Consider the following 20,927-nt stretch of genomic DNA (forward strand, 5'->3'; position numbering starts at 1 on the left):
AAATTTAGACATCTCTATTTGCAGTCAAATCCCTTCCCACAATCCTCTGTATATTTATACCGTTTCCCCTCGCGCACTTATTGACCACACGGTCACACCTTTATTCCACACATCTTGGTGTTGTGGTAGATCACGTTCTTCGTTGCAAGTCTAACGCATGGCATGATGTCTTGTTCATTTCATTCATTTATCGTGGACAAAATATGTGAACGGAAGAATGGCTAAACGATCAATGTATTTTATATTCCCCTCTGAAATTATTGCATCTCCCAAGTGTACGTACTTCTCGAACCGCAAATTCGCTAGTTTTAATGAATTCTAGGCACTCAGTTTTGATTTTGACATGTAATTTGAACGCATATTGTTCAAATCGACGTTTTCGCAGCAAATTGTTATCAACATTTTGCCAAACGGTATACGTAGAAGTTCAGTGAGCTACAAACATGAAGGGATATCTTCCAATGCAGTCTTGAATAACCGAGCCAAAGCGTTGTATTCATTCCGCTTTTGAAGTTCGCACACATTCGGAGTGCAAAAATGCATGCCAGTACAAAAATACCCGCACCTTGCATATATTTGCAATGTCGGTTTCCCCAGACTCATATGTTCTGAAATCTGTGTTAGGGAAAATAACTCTTGAACATTTTGTCTTTCGAATGAAGTGATTTTCATACCACCCCATCAGCCGGCAAAGAGGTAATAACGTTCAAAACCTTGCACTCCAAGCATCACGCTCTTGTTTTCGAAACATTGAACTTAAACCCCGGTACAGAAATGAAAGACGTAGTCCTACGTCTAAAGAGCGGAACCTGATGTCACCATCCAAATTTGTCACTATTTTCACTATCAGCCTAGTGAATGTGATGGTCTAAATATGACTTGTGACCACTTGTTTTGTAATGATCAAACTTACAAAACAGCTTTTCCTAAATTTACGACCACTAATTAGACAACCTTGGAAGCTATCTAGCGTTTATGAAATTTATCAGGTGGTTATTGTAGAGATTCACTGTTCACTGAAAAACAAATTTACAAAAAAAAAATATATGATCAAAAGATCTGAAAGATTGAAAAGAAAAGATCGATTTTCACGATTTTTTGGAGTACAAAGAATCGATTCAAAATCGAAAATCGGAGAGGAAAAGATTGATCTTCTAAATATCGATCCAAGTTCGCCCAATCCTATTCCAGTCTAATGCTTGTCTGCAGATTCCAGTACTAACACTACACCACCACTTATGCTCCTGGATCACTGTTAATATCGGCGTCAGCTGGCAACGACAATGAAGCATGTCATTCGAGATCCAGTTGTCTGATCACCAGGCCCGAACTATATATCTCAGGCATCAGTTCACGATGACCTGAAGCTTCCGCGCGTTCTCTGCTGATACGCCCCACGCCTCATAAGCGTAAAACAGCACTGATTTCACGTTGGAATTAAAAAGCCGGATTTTGGTGTGGTGATTGATTTAGTTTTACTTCCCATATCTTCCTTAAAATCGCAAATTCAGTCCTCTTCTTTTTGATCCGCGCGCATATATCGATGTTGGTTCCGCCATCGGACGCTATCTAGCTGCCAAGATATTGGAACTTCTCGACACCAGGGCCCGAAATCTTCGAAGATGGAAAATAAAAAACGAATCTCCTCTCAGTCGCTTCGCTAATGGACGGTTTATTATCTACCCACTGTGAACTCAAACCAACGAACTTAGATAACTAGTATGACATAAAAGTCCTCGCGTTAGTATTAGTAAATAGCGTGCAGTTTATGAGGGATTATAAACAACATTTTACTTCACTTCTATTTGACGGAGAAGAATGAAATGAGATAGTTGAGTCGTAGAGGTAGATAGCGACTAAACGCCCGACTGACTATTGAGTCACGCATGTTGACGGAAAAATTGCGTGAAGAAGCCAAAAGCCATTTCCAGCTACTGTAAATCTCGAAGGCTTGACCGTGTTAATATCCAATGCTTTCGTCTTGCTGACATTGATTCTCAGGGCGACCACGGGAGAGCATGTGACCGGGTCCTCAAGCTTACTCTTCATATCAGAGCGCCGCGTCGATATCAGTGCAATGTCGCCAGCAAAAGCAAAGTCGTTCATCCTAATGGGTTCCCCCAGAAGCCCTCGGTTCACGGTCGATAGCGCCTACCATGATCTCGTTGATGACGATGAGGAATAGTAGTGGTGAAAGTAAACAGCCTTGCCCAACACTAGTCGCGACCTGGATTTGGTCGGACAAGACCCCCAGAGGTCTGTTGGATTTCATACTTTTGATTGCTGCTTCTATCTCTCACAATGACGACGTTTCTGTATTGACGCGGGAAATGCGTCTCACGCTGGAGTTGTTAGTGATTGGTTGTCCGCGGACACTTGGAGCAGATGCTATACATCTTTGCTCCGTTCAGGCATCGTGATACATCGTAGAGGAGACGAAGGTAACCGGTTGCAGCGGCTCTCTCTCCTTCGTTAGAAAGAAAGTCAGCCGACGCTCGCTTGTCCCGACGATACGAGTGCTTTACTCCCAGATCGAGGGGTCGAGGGCACGATAATGACGACGGGCTGTATCTTTTCCCCTTCTGTTTATTTGTCACTCTTTGGCGTCCCTTCGATCATCTATCTTCTTCCAGGTGTCGTCCGAGATCCGTTATTTCCTCCGGGTGTGCAGTTCACGTAGGTTTTTCTTGCTGGTAGCGATGAAGGCATTCTTGACGACGGTCCACTGGTCCTCGGCGCTGCCACCAGCAGGAACATCTTCGGCTCGGGTCCCAAGTTCATCCACAAAAGACCTTTTCGACGACCGAACTTTTCCTCCCGTCGTTGAACCGGCGCTACGCGTAGGTGGATTTCTTCGATGGTAAGAAGGTGATCGGAAGGGATGTTGGCAATGCGTTTATTCCGCAAATCAAGCAGGCTCCGTCTAAACATCCGACTGATGCTGATGAGTTGAGCAGTGTAACCGTCACTTGAGACCACAAAACTCTGCAAGCAATTCGCTGTTGTCACTCATCTCGCCTAGGCTGTGGCGTCCCATGACACGCTTGTAGTCCGTGTTATCTTCGCGTTGAAGTCGCCCACCAGGATCTCGATGTCGTCTTTCGGAATCTTGTCCACCACGGCATTTAGCTGGCTGTATAAGTTGGCGCGTAGATCTGAATTATTGTAAGGTTTCGCACTCGTGTCCCGAATTCTACGATCCTACGATTCTGTTCTACGATCACCCTGCTGCTAGACTACCACTTCAACAGTTCCGCGTTGGCCTGCACACTAGCAGGAATCCAACTCGTTGTCACCACGTATGCCAGAGTACAGTTGTACCTGTTTCAAAGGTAGCCAGTGTTCTCCAAAGTTCGACCAATGGACTTCACGCAGCCCCAAAATTTCCAGCTTTATACGTCTTGTCTCACTAGCCAATAGAGCCAGCTTACCTAGCTGCGCCAGGGTCAAAACATTGTTCTAATTCGTGTCCGTTGTTTCATGCTAAAAGTCGTTGTCTTAAAATTAGTCTGTATTCTTCAAACTTAATTTGGGGTATAGGGGGTTTATTAGCCCAAGTACCCTGTCTTTCGCGACGGGTTTGCCAAAAGTCCCACATTCAGCGACACACACATCCCCGGGATGAAGTACAAATACAAGCATAAGTTTCAAAAGAAAGTTATGTTGTCTATTGCCATCTCCGACAAATAGATTTCAAAGCCCTGGTTTAACAAGCCGAGCGGACTTGTCATCAACCAGAAGGTGTACCAGGAGGAGTTCCTGGAGAATATTCTGGTTCCGATCTTAGAGGAGCATCATTCTGATGGAGAGTACGTCTTCTGGCCGGACAAAGCGTCTTCCCATTACGCCAAGAAGGCGTTGGCGTACCTCGAGGAAAAACCCAAAGAACGCAACCTGACCAATTTGCCCCAGTGCCGTCCGATCGAGGATTATTTCGGCTTTCTCAGTACTCTGTTATACAAGAATAATTGGCGGGCCACGGACACCAAGCAGCTGACCACGAGGATCCGGAATTGCATCCAGAAGATGGATATCAGTGCCGCCCAGCGCTCTTGTGAGAGTATCTCGACCAAGTTATACCGTGCGGCTAAGTACGGCCCCTTTTCCAACTTTCATTAACTTTTTTTTTAAGAACCCGTTATTCAAATAAATATATTTTTCATGCAAAAAACTGAACGAATTAAGTTGCACACCTAGTACTTTTTCAAACTTACCAACTGTATAGATAGGATTGATCGTGGTCACAACTAAACCCGCCTCTATCGCTCCCAGTGCAATCGCTGGATATTCGGGCACATTTGGAAGACATATGGCGAGAGTGTCACCGGGATTCAGTTTACAGATTTGTTGCAGCCGACTTGCCAGCGCAGCACAACGGTCGCGAAGTTTACCGTAGGTGTAGTTTCTACCCGTCACACCACACACCTAGAATGGAAAAAAAAATTCAATAGAAACAATTAATTGAAGTTAACTGTATACTTGTTTTCGTGGGAAGCTGTAAGCCATTATATTTCGTTCGAGAACAGTCCATATGGATTAGGGTGGCAGCCAAAATGGTCATGTCAAATTTCAAAAAAAAAAAAATTGGCCCAAAAAATTACCTGTGCAAAATGTCAACTCAATCGGACATGATTTAGTGGTGCCTCAAAACGCTCAAAGTTTTGATTTTTTGACCCTCGAAAAATCTCCAAAAACAAAATGTACATGTTCGGTTTTTGAAATTCGATGATGAAATTTTTTCATACATCCGTTGCCACCCTAATATGAATATTGAAATACGAGGGTAGTCCGATAAGTACTTAGCCTACAAAAAAAGCACTAAAATTTTGGAAAAGTGGCGATTTATTTCTCAACATAGTCTTCATTTAGCTCGATACACTTGACCCAACGATGCTCCAACTTCTTTAATCCACCTGAAAATGCGTTTTATCGAGGTGACTTTTTTAAGTTTGGAAACAAAGAAAAATCGCACGGGGCTAAATCTGGAGAATACGGTCTTCCATTTTTCTAAAATCAGCGGGCACGCCAGCTTCCACACACGGTCAAAACAAAACTACGAGTCCGATTCGGCTCAAATTTTGACAGTAGTCGTTTACGAGGATGTACTACACGATAGGTAATCTCTCTTGCGATACTGACACCATCGGGCGACTATGCTAAGTACTTATCGGACCACCCTTGTAACTAATTGAGATTTCGATTTTTTCAGTACAGGCAAACCTTTTTTTTTGTGCGGGGGATAGGGACTTCGTGCGGTCGCATAAGTCGCATAAAAAAAATCGTGCAAAACATCACCAGTAGCTTTAAAATATCGTGTTCGGTACACATTTTGAAAAAAAACTTTTTTTGTGCGCTAGATGGGGACCGCATAAAAATAAGTTTCCCCCAAGAAAATAACTCAAATCCACGCCATTCACCGTTCAATTTCCTTTTGTTTCCCTACTTTGCGATGGGACACTTTGCCTTTCCAGTTGCGCGTGGCTGTTTTGTGCTTTTAGTTGCATGTCGGAACGTGTTACTGTTAGAAATCATGTCATGCAAAAACTTAGAAAAACTTAGAGCATTTGATGAGAGGAGGGCAATGATTTCAGAAGTAGATAATTGAGACGCAAATATGCTTTTTTCGCACTGAAATGCACATAAACCATCGAAAAAACTAAATGGATGATAACTTCGTCAAATTTGCTTTAATTTGCACAAAAAAAAATCGCACAAAAAAAATCGCACAAAAAAAAATTCGCACAAAAACAGGTTTTACTGTATTTATCTGCGCTGACATCTCACCGCTTCAAAGAAATGAGTAAATTGAATTGAATGCGTAGGCTTGATAATCTAAGATTTTTTAAACTCTCTAATCAACTGAGCAAACTTACCACTGCAGTCTTATTGGTCCAGCGATCGACCTTATCCCATACATACTGATCCAGAGTAGTTAAAGGCACCGGTAGCGACTTCGCATACAGCGAGTTTTGCTCAAAACCATTCTCAGTGGGGAAGGTGTGTTCCCTGAGATTTCCTAAATTGGACTTTGTGCTTAACAGTACGACACACTGGTTCTTCCAGGACTTTTTAATTACATTGGTAACATTGCTCAGTTGAGAAAGGCTCGATGGGATACCACGGATCATGTTTGTACTGTTTCACTTCGGTTGCAAATATTGGCAATCATAAGTTTAGAGCCTTGTGCACTTACAATATAATTACTTTAGTAATTATATTTCCCACTGTGTTACCTGGAACAAGAAATAATGCAAATATTAGTTTGATATTCGAACGGACTTTGAATAAACTGGGTGTGCCACTTAAAAATTTATCTAGCCATCAAAACTCTCAAGGTTTGTTGTCGGTTACAGAACCTGCTTGACCACTTCGTTAGTTGGTGTCGCCTGAATAAATTAACCATCAGCATAATTAAGTGTGTCATCATGAGTTCCTATCGGAAAAGAAACCAATATTCGACTAGAAGAGAAAGAGAGTCAGTCAGGTCAATGACTTGAGAGTAGCTCTTGACCCCAAGCTCACCTTCGACGCACACCGATCTGCACTGATATCCAAGGCAAATCGTCAGCTTGGGTTTATTTCGAGAATCTCTAGGGATTGCCTGATCCCTACTGCCTGAGATCACTCTTCTGCTCGCCTATTCGGCCAATTCATGAAACCGCATCTGTAGTATGGAGCCCTTACCAACAAATGTGGATCGTCAGGACTGAACGGATTCGAAAATGGTTCATCCGTAGAGAACCTGCGGAACCTTCCGCCATATACAGCTAGATGTCGCTTACTGAATTTGGATACTCTTGAGCGAAATTGATACGCCTAATTTGCTCGATAGGACGAACTTTCACGCTCCCAGGTGAATTCTACGATCTACAATCTGTGTTTAATGTTATGTTTTCATGTTTTTGTTTGACTTTATTATTTCATTAAGACGATGTTATCAGATGCACGTTATATTTAAACAAATAACCAAATGTGTGAAGTCCGGTTTCATATTTATTTATTCATTCATTTTCGTGGAACAAATGTAGATTTTTTTTGTTCAAATTTTGTTTTTTTTCTTCAATTCTCAGAAAAGTTAGCTATTCTCTGACAATACTGTGACGCATGATAATTGCAAAAAACATCAAGTTTCATGCTCAAAACAGACACTTATGTACCAATGAAGCACTTTTTAAAACTTGGTTCACTATGACTGAACAATTTCAAAGTATATTTCAATCAATTAAGTTGTGAGTCAAGGTGTGCCATTCTGTCATGAAAATTCTAGCGAGAAGGGGTGTGAAGTTGGAACTGCATTAACATCTGGTTGCGTTCAGCATAATAGTCTCTTTTACTGGCATGAATGTGATTCTATGACCTACATGTTAAAGCTTTCCATTTTCAATTATCTTAGGCAGTATTTTTCAATAGAATCGTCAAATTCGAATTCTTTGTCATCGCTACAGTCTAAACCGCACTCTGAAAAAGTACGTTCTGCGATCACTCACACTGAAGACCAGCATTTTTCACTGATCCTTTCAGTCAGAGTGAACCATATTCATTTTTTAATATAATCAAAATGTGTACCTTCCACACTAATGGTTTCAAGCACATTTCAACAAGGTACCTATTACCTTCAAGAAAAAGTTTTGTTGGTTTGAATTTGGCACTTGGAAATTCTGTAATTTCAACTGATTGGAAATTCTTGGAAATTCTTTAATTTCAACTGATTGACACATGGTTCACTCTGTCTGCACATTATAAATAGCAATGCAATGCAATGAATAATCGTAAATGCACCCGAAATGCACTGTAGTGCATGAACTTATTAGAATCTGATGATGGGTAGAACAAAGAGTCCACTGACACGGAAAAGTCTTTAAAATTGTCGCGAAAATCTTCTATTTTCTCGTTTTTAATATTGCGTGACCTGTTTCCATTCGCCATGGTTAATAGCACATGGTTCGCTCTGACTGCATACTATAATGGGTTTTCGTTGATCATTCAAAAACAATTTCGATCCGTTAATCCAGCTGTATGCACGATTCTCAAAATCCGATAAAGGTGGGGCGTAGCTTACGAAACGCTTAATCAACTGCAATCAATAACTCGATTTTTTAAAACTTTGCAAATTGGTTTCCACTGACTTAACACCGACCATATGGGGTTGCAACATCACTAAGCTCATCTTATCTCGTACACGTTTATATAAATGTATATGAGTGTGGAATGGGTTGTCATAATCGAACATAGGTCCTTAAATTAGCCATAATGAACTATAGCCATCCCTCCATTCAGGAAATTTCCAGAACAAACGGTTTTGAACAAAAATTCTCGGATTGAGTGTCTTCAACATCAATATCACGGTATAACCATCGAATCTGGGAGAAAATAATACATTGGCAATCAGAATTATTAATTATAATACCCATTATGAGAAGCTGCATGCTCCTCAAAAATACAAATTTTATGTCAAATTTTCACTTGAAAGCATATCAAACAAGCAAGTGAGAAAAAGATTAACATGGTCAAATAAATGCTACATGTATTTTTTTACACATGATTTTTCAAATTTTACAAAAACAGCGATAAACACCGTCCGCGGAAACATAAACGCCAGTTTTTTTTTCATTTTAATGAATGCTCAGGTGTCCGAATACCTCACACAAATCGTCGGGAACAATAAAAGTGCCGGTTGAGTGATTGAACACGTTTTGTAAATGCACTTATTTCAGACAACTTAGGGGGTGTAATGAGTTTATGTTTCGCTAATCTCGCCAAGTAAGCTCCACACAAGCCTCTGAAAATTTACATTAAACCCTTCAACATGTATGAGCACCGCAGCATTATACGTGATGCTTTCACGAAGATGGTTATGGCTGTGGAGCAAACATTTTCCAACTTGTTTTCGTGGGGGAACGAGTTAAAGTTATACAAGTTTCTCTTCAGCGGAATGCTTACGATCTTGAGCGTTTTGGCAGACCATTGGTCGTAACTTGTGTGTACTAGCTCAATTGCAATATTGGACAAAACAGCAATCGAGTTATGCCCAATCATAAGCTGTTTAGTAGTTGATGTTGATAAATAAATCAAAGGAAAAAATGCAAATATTTAGAAACCGTGTCAGTTAGGCTTACTTTAATCTGAAATTGAATACTTCTTTACAGCAATTGATGTAATTGTCACGATTAAAAAGAAATTAATCTTCGTAATGGACAAAACAAATTCATATGAGGACGCGTCCACAATGACATATAAAAAACTAAAATCCCTATAGCTAAATTTCTTTAAAAGTTTTAGCTTTATCTTATTTATACAAAATACTTATCAATGTTGGTTAAGTGAGTAAACTTGACATCATTTTCAATAAATAATATAAATAGACATAAAATTCAGTGAATATCAAGTGTAGTTTTTAATTATTGATACAAATTACGAATGCTGTCATTTTTAGAAATCAGGGTAGGCACAATCAACTTGGCGTCTTCTTTGCTTTCCGTATTACCCTTCAAGGATGAGAAATCATTTATAAATGAACGCGGCAAATTTAAGCAGGTAGTCGTAACAACAAAATTATGGAGCATAAATGTCTTGGAAATCAGAAAAGAATTAATACGGAAAAATGGCATTTACGTATTAACGCCGCCGCAGCGCAATTATTTTTTTTTCTTTTTCCAAAATACATATTTTTATCAAGGCTCATATGGCGTTAGCCTGACGGGGCCGGAGTTCAATATTTTGACAGTTTTTCTTATTATCTATGTTAGTAATATGTAACCGATTACTCGCGGTCGGCTCGAGGTTAGTATTACAAGTGTTCTCGTAATTGGGATGTTGCTGTCTCCAATGCTCTGTACGTGTGCCCGACATGCGATACTTCCTATTGGGATGCAGCTGACCATTAATCAGCAACGCCCCCCTAGTATGTACCCCATATCTAGCGTGGTGCGTCTTCTCGACTCGAGGAATTCCGGATAGAATGGTCACTAGCCGGCTCAATCATCAGCTCGTGTAGAGTTGTCATGAGCGGTACAACCTTTGGCTCTTGTTGAATCATCAGTGGACTGCACAACCTTTGGCCCGTGTATCTGTAAAGAGTGTGTGTATGTATTGCCGCGACTAAGTAAAAGTTTATAGATCGGATAGGAGGGATATGAAACAGGGACACAACGAAGGAAACATCATTAAACGTTGACATCGGCGTTTCTGAGGAACAGGTATAGATGAAGCAGAAGATCAGGATCACGGCTACCTAAGATATCCCGGACGGGGATATCCGATTGTCTGCCTTGTGCTCTCAGTGCTCTAGAGAGCTGAGAGCGAGCAGCATGGAACCGGATACACGACCAGACAACATGCTCGATGTCGTGGTAGCCATCGCCACAATCACAAAGATTGTTTGCTGCGAGCCCAATGCGATAGAGATGCGCGTTTAGGTTGTAGTGATTGGACATGAGCCGAGATATCACGCGAATGAAATCACGACCTACATTCAATCCCTTAAACCAAGCACTCGTCGAAACCTTAGGGATAATCGTGTGTAACCAACGACCGAACTCATCTTCACTCCACATGCGCTGCCAACTAACGAGTGTGTCCTGACGAGGAATGTGAAAAAAGTCATTATAGGGAATTTGCCTTTCAAAAAGTGTGCCTTCTGAAGCGCCCACCTTAGCTAGCGAGTCCGCTTTCTCATTCCCCGGAATCGAGCAATGAGAGGGAACCCATGCTAAGGTAATCTTGAATAATTTTTCGACCAAAACACTCAATAGATGTCTTATTCTTGTTAGGAAATAAGATGAGCGTTTATCAACTTTCATTGAGCGGATTGCCTTTATTGAGCTGAGACTGTCTGAAAAAATAAAATAATGGTCGATGGGCAGTGTTTCAATGATCCCTAGAGCATAGTATATCGCACCCATTTCTGCGACATACACGGAACAAGGATCTTTGAGTTTATGAGCGCAATTATAATTATGAATTTATTTTGTCTTAATGAAATTTGTTCTAAGGTTAATGTTATGGGAACGAAGGCCCCTTCTAACGAGGATAAGGAAGTGAGAAACATAGGAGAGGATCCCTTAGCATACGTTTGCCTGGTTAATTTTAGCTTTGAGATATATCGTCCATATTTCAATGCTAAAAATTACCGGGCAAATAAAAAAAATATACAGTGTTTTAAACCTTAAGTCTTCTGAGATGTTCTTTCGAGTTTATTTTTGTTTCTAAATATTTAAATTGAATTTAACAAACGTAAATTTCTTTATTCAATAATTACAGATTTCAACGCATTGTATGTCTTCTGTATTTATTTTTTAAATAGGTTTCAATATTTCATTCTATGAATTTTATGGCGACTTCTTGAAATTGACAACTTTCTTCTACGTGTTTCACGTAGGCTACATGATTAAAATGAGTGGATATTTATAATCGAATTTGTAAATTCATCATTCATACAACATTAGTAATTTAGTTTATATAAAAGTGACACTATGTATCTTTTTGATAATTTTGAAAATAAATAGTACGCAACGCTGCTCTCTCTCTCTCCCTCGTTTTTGCTCTAACCACGCAATGTACGAGTTTTTGGATACCAGTTAATGTATAAATGTGATGATTTTAATAACGCTTATCAGGATCAAATATAAAAATACCTTCTAATAAAATATAACTGCAAATAATACATTTGTGTAAATGTTGCATTCGGGTACTTATAGCATTCAGGTTAATTTCGGGATTTCATTCGGGTGATTGTAATTCGGGTAGCTGTCGTTCGGGTAAATGTGACACAATCACAAATTACATCAATAATACTTTCTATTAAAATATTCGTCATTCTTTTAACAAGTAGGTTCACGTAACATAATTTATACAGGATCTTGAAAGTTCCAAATAAGAACTTGTGTTAATTAATAGGGGTCGTAGTAACTTAGTAAAAAAATGGGGCATACCACAATAGTTTAAAATAATGGACGCAGTGGTTCACACCCAACAAGGAAAAAGAATAGGGGCGATTTCTAGACATCGTCGACCCGTGAAATCAGTTTTCGTTTATGTCGACCCCCTGTGAAACCGGTATCGATCATTTTAAGAACCCCTGGTCTAACACGTTCACATATCGTACATCGTCGCATCTACCTCGTCGCCTCCGGTACTTTCTTATAATCATTTCACTCTATTCGCGCCCGGAAGGACTGAAGATTCTGCACCCTCACATCAAGAACATTGGGCGAAGGTAATAATCATCATGCGAACCTGTAGAATACGATCTGAACAGGTGCAAACGATCGCTAATCGTGAAATGAGGACCGCAAACCTTCCGAATAGGAGGATGGAGTGCTTGCTCGCTCAAGAGCAAGAGCATCGAGTTCGTTGACTTCCTCGATGAGGATAATATAAATATCGCCATCGCCATCTCAATATTCCGGCTCATTATACTCGATCGGACGGACTTTAATGGTGGTGGAGTGGCCGGCATCTTGAGAAGGAACATCCATTGCAAATTACTATCGGGCTTTCAATTGAGGACCATTGAGGCTTCTGGGGAGGTATGTTTCTATGCAATGAGGTCCACTGACAATTATTGCGGAAGCCGACGAATGTCAGGGATAGATCGACAGCAGACTTCAAGCGTAACATCGTGAAGCTCATTCGTCGGAGGAAAACCTTCATCGTTGCCGGCTACCTGAATGCCAAAGCTAGGATAACAGCCGGTGTAAATAGAATGGAACCGTTCTGGCTGAGGATCTGCACGCGGCACAGTACACCATCTCGAGCCCGAACATTCACACCCGGTTGAGACGACCTGGTGCTCATACTATCGTTGATCAAGAACTCAGCTGAGACCATTATCTGGTGGTGGCCGAAGTTGGTTCTTCCGTCATTAAGCTCCAAGCATCTCGATGCGGATATGGCAGTGCGATGACGAGTCCATCGATTGCGAAGCCCAGCCGGAGACAACTGATGACATCAACGAGTGCCTGCAACGTATCGACGAGACGATTTCCCGTGCAAGGGAAGACTTATTCCTCTCCGTAAAGAGAAGGCTGTGTAGAGAAGACTGCTAAGATAGGTTCAACATTTCCAGTGGAGTATCGTCCGCCTGTTCAAACTTTTCATAGGACAGGTAGACAACCTCAGAATTTTTTTTGACGTAGGACTACGTCTTTCATTTCTGAACCGGAGTGTAAGTTCAAAGTTTCGAAAACGAGAGAGTGACGCTGGAGTGCTAAGTTTCGCACGTTAATACCTCTTTACCGGCTGAATGGATCGGTATAATAATCACATCATCCGAAAGATAAAATGTCAACGAGTTATATGATTGTCACTTATTAGTCCAAAAAATCGATTCAATAGCTTAAAAATTGTTTTGAAAGCAAGCTATTGAAATCATCATTGCTCATTGATGATGATTGGTGATCGCAATGTGTTCCCGAACACGGACGCAAAATCTAGGCACCTGGAGAAACTATCAAAGCGAATACATGCAAGGTGCGACTTCTTTTGCTCGCTTGCATTAATGTTTGGGAAACCATAACGGACACATGCAAGGCGTGAGTACTTTTACTCGCGCTCAGTTTCTGTTCTGCTTTACTCAGTTTCTGTTCTGCTTTCGCATGGAACAGTTATGAAAAATTGTTTGCGTGTGAATGCGTTCAAGCGAAGGAATATTCGCATTTACGAATTCGACCTGGTGTTCCCGTGATGCAATCCAATTGACGAACTTATGCAAAGCTGAATCATTTCTATTTAGATTCATTTCAACCATTGAATGTCTTCAGTATATGGTAAGAAAGTTAGGGCTTTGTATATTTACAATGATTTCAACACGCAATTGGACCAAAATCATTGATAATCTTCGAAAATTGATAATCTTCGAAAGAGTTGAATTTTATGTTAATAACAATTCCATACTTATACTCATAAAACCACATACTAACAAGAAAAACTTTCAGCAATCTTTCAAAATATTCATTCATTCATTCATTTCAAATTTCATTTCAAATAATAAATGATTACCGAACCAACGGTAGTCCTACGTTTTCCTTGCGGTTATATCACAGATATAACCCACTTTTTGTTTTTTCTCATTACTTGTCATTTGTAGCATGGATGAGAAATTATCAAAGCTAGTTTATTTGTAATTTCTATATTAGGTCGAATATGCTTATTTTCTTTTCTGTTTGGGTGACACTTCTCCATCGTGAAGAATGTAATTTGATGGCTACATCTGACCACATCACACAACTCGCACGCAACACAACACTACGAAATAAGTAATGACTATCGAGCTCGAACCTTTCATCTGAACGGCACACCATTGTTGATTGAACAGGTAGCTCACTTGGTCACGTTTCTCTCTGAACATTAAGTCAACTCTCATAGTCTGGTAAAAATCATGATCAACCTGCACGAGTCGGCTATTGATTTCCAACACGAGTTCGGCCATCCTCCAACGTCTCTCAAATCATCCAAAAACATGAAGGACTTAGTATTCGACAGCATCTTTAATCTTCAGCTCAAACATTTAAGTCCTAATTTCTTCAATCATCTGGCAATGATTTTCAACCAATGTCTCCTACTTGGCTACTATTGGTTGTGCTGGAAGTTGATGACACTCTCGTAATCTAGGAGCATATCAGAAAGCTTGTGCCAATGAAGTGGATCATGCAGGTAAGAGAAATGTTAATAAAAGTGGTTTGCCAAAAAAAAAACCATGAAAATGTCCTTCATAAGTGTATATTTCGTCACCATTCATTGTTGCATTCAACAAGACGATCGCGGTGTGTTCCGATGTAAGGAAATGTTCATGCAGATGTCATCATGCACAGCCCACAAACATTCGATGCGCATTATGTGGCGTATCGGATCCGAAAATCTTCCTCGTCGACTTTGGACGTTCGGGTCAACTTGTTTGTGAGCGACACATTTTGTTAAAAATAAGAATGCCCGAGATACGTAGACGATTACCTCGAATGTTTTGGATCAGAAGAGGAAGCGTTTCTGAGGAATTTCTCGAGATTTTACGTAATGGTGAGCTCGAGCTAAGAACCTGGATCCCGTATAGTGAAAGAGTACTGCTACTTGAGTGAACCATGAAGTTCAATCTCTTTTGGAACATCGCAAAATTCCAACGAGGAGACAGGTACTTCAGTGCGTTATGACAGTGTTCGATCCTTTGGTATTACGGCGGACAAAGCAACAAACTGGGGAAGTAGACTCTACTTCAACGAAGACAGGAAATGATTCATCAGACCAGAGTTCTTACGCTACCCTGAGCAAGGATGGCCAAGTTCAACCGATCCAACAATCGACTCTCACGAAGAAGTTCGGTCGTTAGTTCTTTACCATCTGACATGGGTTCCAGTGATCAATCGTGAACGGTTCTCTAGTTGGGAGATTGGAGATTATCCCGAGGACGTATATATTTTCACTCGAAAGCTGAGTTTTTTTTACATGACGTATCCAAAAGTCAGATCGCACAATTGAGGAATCGCACAAAAACAGGGTTGTTGGTTGGCACCTAAAATTTTGGAAAATTTCGAGCTCTCTATGCTCAACAACAAACAAGCACAGAGAAACATGAGAGTGCGTATGCTTTCTCTCTCTCTCTCCATTTAACATTGACATGAAGGCCGTGTAACACTCCTGTTCCGAAATCATACGGAAGTTTAGCCGAACAGCCGATTACGGACCGTTTCCAAATGTTACCAATTTTTATCAACAATGGACAATGTATCTTTAATTTCTATAAATCGGATCTCCTTCAAAGTAATCGAGACGTCACTACACTACTACTTTGAAAGGGCGATGCTCCTCTAGAAACATATGTGTCATTAAAGAAAAAAAAAAGAAGACGAGTAAGTGTGGCAAGGAATGAATGTATTATCGGATGATACCACTCGTATTTTTTGGAAAAGGGAAACAAAACCGAAAACCACATATGATTCCGGATGTAATTTGTGCGGCTTCGATATTAAGCATTTCGAGTGTTTTAATTTCAAAATTCAATTCGCTGGTGGTTAGATTTCGGTTTGTAAGTTAACAGAGCAGCGATATTAGGTATGTGCGGAAAAATAAATACATTTGTGAGTGGAAAATTTAAATTATTGTAATAATTTTACTGGTGGTGTGAAACAGACAGTTGCATTCCCAAGGAATGCACTGCGTCTATAAACGGAAAGTAAATCGCCAAAGGTGGACTGTTTTGAAGCTGACTCGAACCAAAAGCAAAATAGTTGAGGTTGAGTTGAGTTGAGTTTTGCATCGAATCGTTACTGACGATGAAAAGTGGGTGCATTACAACAATCCTAAACGTCGCGTAACGTTTGGATACCCCGGCCATGCATCAACATCAACGACCACGTGAAATATTCACAGCCAGAAGGTTATGCTGTCTATTTGGTGGACCAACTGGGTGTGATGTACTATGAGCTACTAAAACTTAATGAAACCATTACGGGGAACCTCTATCGACGACAATTGATGCGTTTGAGCCGTGCACTGAAGGAAAAAACGGCTACAATACAAGCAAAGACACGATAAAGTTATTTTGCAGCACGATAATGCTCGGCCGCATGTCGGTCAAAACATACTTGGAAACGTTGAAATGGGAAGTCCTATCCCACCCGCCGTATTCTCCAGACATTGCTCCATTTGATTACTACTATTTTCGATCGATGCAACATGGCCTGGTTGACCAGCACTTCCCCAATTTTGATAAAGTCAAAAATTGGATCGATTCGTGGTTAGCCGACTAACCGGCCGATTATTTCCGCAGAGATCCGTGAATTGCCAGAAAGATGGGAAAAAGTTGTGACTAGCGATGGGCAATACTTTAGATATTAAGTTTGTAACCATTTTTGCAGGATAAAGCATTAATTTTTGGAAAAAAACGGAGAAACTTACCGGTACTCCTATTATTTTAATATATATTGAATTGCAATTGTATTGCAACTACATTAAAGTTTTGGGAAACATGAGTTTCCAAAGATGTAGTTGAAGTTCTTCTCAACATGTTCGTGTTACCCTCACCTCCCCTATAACTTTGTGTCTATCGTTTTCCTATAGATGGCTCTAATAACAAGTGATGATTGAAATAAATAGATCTTTGACGTCGTAGAGTCAGCTAAATCATCTGCAATACTGAGCGATTTTTGTCTGTAATTAGTTTTTGCTACAAATATGTGGCCGAAGCTGTATATATGGACTCTATTTCTTAAGATGAGATCGTTTTTATATGTATTACTAGCTGACTCGACAAACTTCGTCCCGCCCAAAATTTGTGTTTTGTTATCAATACTTTCAAACATCCACGTTTTCTTACTATAAGCAAGCTCATGGGTCCAATCGCAGAACTATTCATTGATTGATCTTCTAATCGACCCCGTTGAATTTAACTTTTACTATAAAATTCCAAGTATTTTTAACAAAACTTATCGTTATAATATGAGATTATTTTGAGACACAATTCTCGTTCAAGATTTTTCAACCACTTGCAAATAACATGTTTCTGCGTTACATGGAATAAATGTTTTATACAGAGAATATGGTAGAATAAAGATAGATCTAAATGGTTAAATTCCTTCCTTGAGTCCTGCTGTTATCAACACATCCGGCGATCCTTTTTTTTGTATAGATAGAAGAAGATATAGGAGTGCGTTTCATCACATTAAAATCCATTTCCAGTTTCGAACAAAGATCAATTTCGCTAGCTCGAGAAATGCAGAAATTTGTGTTACATTTGTTTTCCGCCCTAAGAGAGGGGGAGGAGTGTCTAACCACCGTAAAAACATTTATTGCAACCTAAAACCTCAATATGCCTAATTTGGTTTCATTTGCTTGAATAATTCTCGAATAATTCAGAAATTTGTGTTTCATTTGTATAGCAGCCCCCCCTTAGTGAGGGAAGTGGAGTGTCTAACCACCATAGAATATATATATATATATATATATATATATATATATATATATATATATATATATATATATATATATATATATATATATAGATTATTAATATGGCGGCTTCCGTTGTCTAGTGGTTAGCGTCATACATATTATGTCAGAAGCTTCGAGTTCTGGTCAGAGCAGTATCTGTCAAATAAATTTCTTCCGACTTGTCTTGGTATTGAATTATAATATTTTTTGATCATAGTAAGTAGCTCTAGTAAGTCCAGAAACTTCTCTTTTTTTGAAAAAAAAAAGTTTTTGTTATCATATGATTATTTCATTTTTTGGTTTTTTTTTAATTGTTTATAAAAATTATCAATGATCTTATGGTAACGAGACAGAATCGGTTGTTATTCGTCTAATTTGGTGTGGAACAATGTTACAACCCATTTTTCGTTAATGGAACAATTTTAAAAAGCCGGTTTCAACCGAAAATATCTTTGAAGTCAATGTGCTACTACGGCTTCGGCAACACATTGACCTTTGAACAGACTCAATTATTGAGTCAAAACAAAACACATACCCATCAACACTTTCACTTTATATCATATACTAATACATAACAAGAACCCAGATAGTGTCCGAAACGGTTACTTTCGCAGATAAAACACGGTTTTCGTTCGCAGATAGCCTCTTACGAATCGAAAACTATCGATGCAATTTTGCAAAAAACGAAAATAATCGATTTATACTCACTGGTATTCATGTTATGAAAAGAAGGCAACTAAGCAAGACAAAAATGAACTTTAACCATTAATAACAACGTCCGACCACTGCGCAAACCGATTATAACCGGTTACCCACTTTCGTTTTATCTCCAGCATGATAAGCGCGGTGTGATGACATTAAATGGACTGTCCAAAGTACGTTGTTCTGAAACAAACCGGAATGATCCCACATACATAGCTGTGTTTTAATCAATTGCGTATTCTCAGCTTCACTTGTAGTCAGATTGGAAAGATGCGCACCGGGTTTCTAATTCACATACTCAACACGTCAAGCATGTAAAATTCATGCTGATCTCACTGAAAATGTATTATGTTTCGCGTATTTATCTGGATACCGATCCGATGCAACCATGGCAACATGAATCTCATGGCAGCATCTGTGTCCACATCCGAGAGTGTATGAGTGGCACGTAAAAACTATTCATTATTTAGAGTTACAATGTTATTATAACAAAATTCACCTATTTTGAAGTGTACAATTAGCATTCAGGTTGAAACGAATGCGGTGTAAATAACGCCACACTACACAGTCCACTTTATCGCACGCAACACCACAGTAGCAAAATCCAACCAACCGACGGAGGAATGTCCGTATACTGAACAGTCGTTCACATGAATATAACTGCACGTCTAATAATATGGCAGCGGGAAGATCCCTCAGGGCGCACGATGGAACGTGAATTGCTCAATATTGAAAATTTTCCAATGGTGTAAAAATGGTTGTTCATGTGTTCTACTGTTTCAGGCGAAGATGCTTGAAAACCCATTATCTAACATTGGTAACAGTCGAGAAGAAGCGTAGCACGGCAATATTTTATCTAGTGTCTTACTGGAGTTTTCTTTTATATTCATTCAAAGACTTAAGCTTCTTATTTATAATGAATAGGTTGAATGTTACTTTTTACCAGCGTTTTACCTTGATCGATTTTCTACTGTTATCTTTTGATTGTTACAATTGGATTGAATCATTTAGAATTTACTGCATCATTGAATTTGTTCAATAATTGAAATTATATACAGTATTGAACGAAATATTTGCACCATGCACAATTACAAAACTGTTCATTATACGGTGGCTCTAAACCGCTCCCCTAAATTGTGAAGACTATCAGGTAGCAAAAACAATACTTTTTTGCCAACTTCAACTTTGAAATGTATAGTAGGACTCTTTTGCTATGTGATACGAAGGGCATTTCAGAAGTACCTTTAATCGACCATACGCTTTCATGGATCTACGGAATGTCTCCGACAATCGAATTTTCAGTAGTGTACATGGAACGGAGTCACAAAGTTTCGAACACTGACAATTTGGTTGTATAGTGACACTTTTTCTGTGTCCTTCATTCTAGAGTTTAGCGCCATCTCGAGTTTTCATTTATACAATCACCGCATGAAATACCGTCAGATCATCTTTTATGGCTTCGGTCGGATTTGGTCGGTTTAGGAAGATAGAGAGGATCCGTGTTCCGTGGAACGCGAATTTTATGGGGAGCTGCAAGCTATTCGAACCGTAGAACCCCATCACTTCAAATCTTTTCCGATTCCCAACTCAGCACCAACTCCACTGGGATTTCCACGATTGCTGCTAGTTACCAGACTTAATGATTAGTCCCAATCTCGTTGTTTCGCTTTAAAACTATTCAAAACCACTCCCACAGCTCTGGGATCAATTCCGATGATTCGATGTCATCTACAAAAACAAGAAGCATGTTAGATTTCTTACCGGACAGGCTACAGGTTCTTTCGTCGTATTGTATTTTTTTACATAAATAAATATTTATTTTAATTGATTTTTGTTTTATACAAAGTTCTTACAGGTTAAATGAACACCTTATGCTTTGCATCTTAATTCTATATCATCGTACTGCATGTTTAACACGTTTAGCCCAGCGTCAGTCTCTAGGGGCCGACGTTGAGCTTTTTGGTAGAACAGCACCGACTGACTGGGACTGACAGTTACAAAATAATAAAATAAAAATATAATCGGTTTGTTTTCGGATGTTTTACAAAATGCAACCATTTTCTAATCAAATTGCTGACTATTTTCTATTTATACAATAAGTATCTTTGGGAACTGGAACCGACACTGATATTGTGCAAAGCTCTTGATGCGTGCTGAATGAAAACGCGACAAGAAAAAATCGGGGCTTAACGTGTTAAGCATCATCTGCCGAAATTCATTACACTCAAAATACGCTTTTTTAAATTTAACAAATAGATAATGTGTCTAAAAGTTGTAGCCTCTGAACTTATGTAGGATCCGTCGCA

The 20,927-nt window shown here is 39.5% G+C and overlaps 1 protein-coding gene across 1 annotated transcript in view; it reads right to left on the bottom strand.

The window, feature by feature from the left end:
- Positions 1 to 19,276, bottom strand: part of LOC129775675 (uncharacterized) — a 33,341-nt gene extending 14,065 nt beyond the window's left edge. The window contains exons 1-3 of the mRNA XM_055780672.1: positions 19,121 to 19,276; positions 5,874 to 6,233; positions 4,215 to 4,425 (exon numbers count right to left, since the gene is read on the bottom strand). Of these exons, the coding sequence (XP_055636647.1) occupies positions 4,215 to 4,425; positions 5,874 to 6,128 (466 nt within the window). The 5' untranslated portion in view covers positions 6,129 to 6,233; positions 19,121 to 19,276. The remainder of the gene's footprint in view (positions 1 to 4,214; positions 4,426 to 5,873; positions 6,234 to 19,120) is intronic.
- Between the last annotated feature and the right edge of the window lie 1,651 nt (positions 19,277 to 20,927).

Source organism: Toxorhynchites rutilus, chromosome 3 (genome assembly GCF_029784135.1).
Source record: "Toxorhynchites rutilus septentrionalis strain SRP chromosome 3, ASM2978413v1, whole genome shotgun sequence".
Classification (NCBI taxonomy): domain Eukaryota; kingdom Metazoa; phylum Arthropoda; class Insecta; order Diptera; family Culicidae; genus Toxorhynchites; species Toxorhynchites rutilus.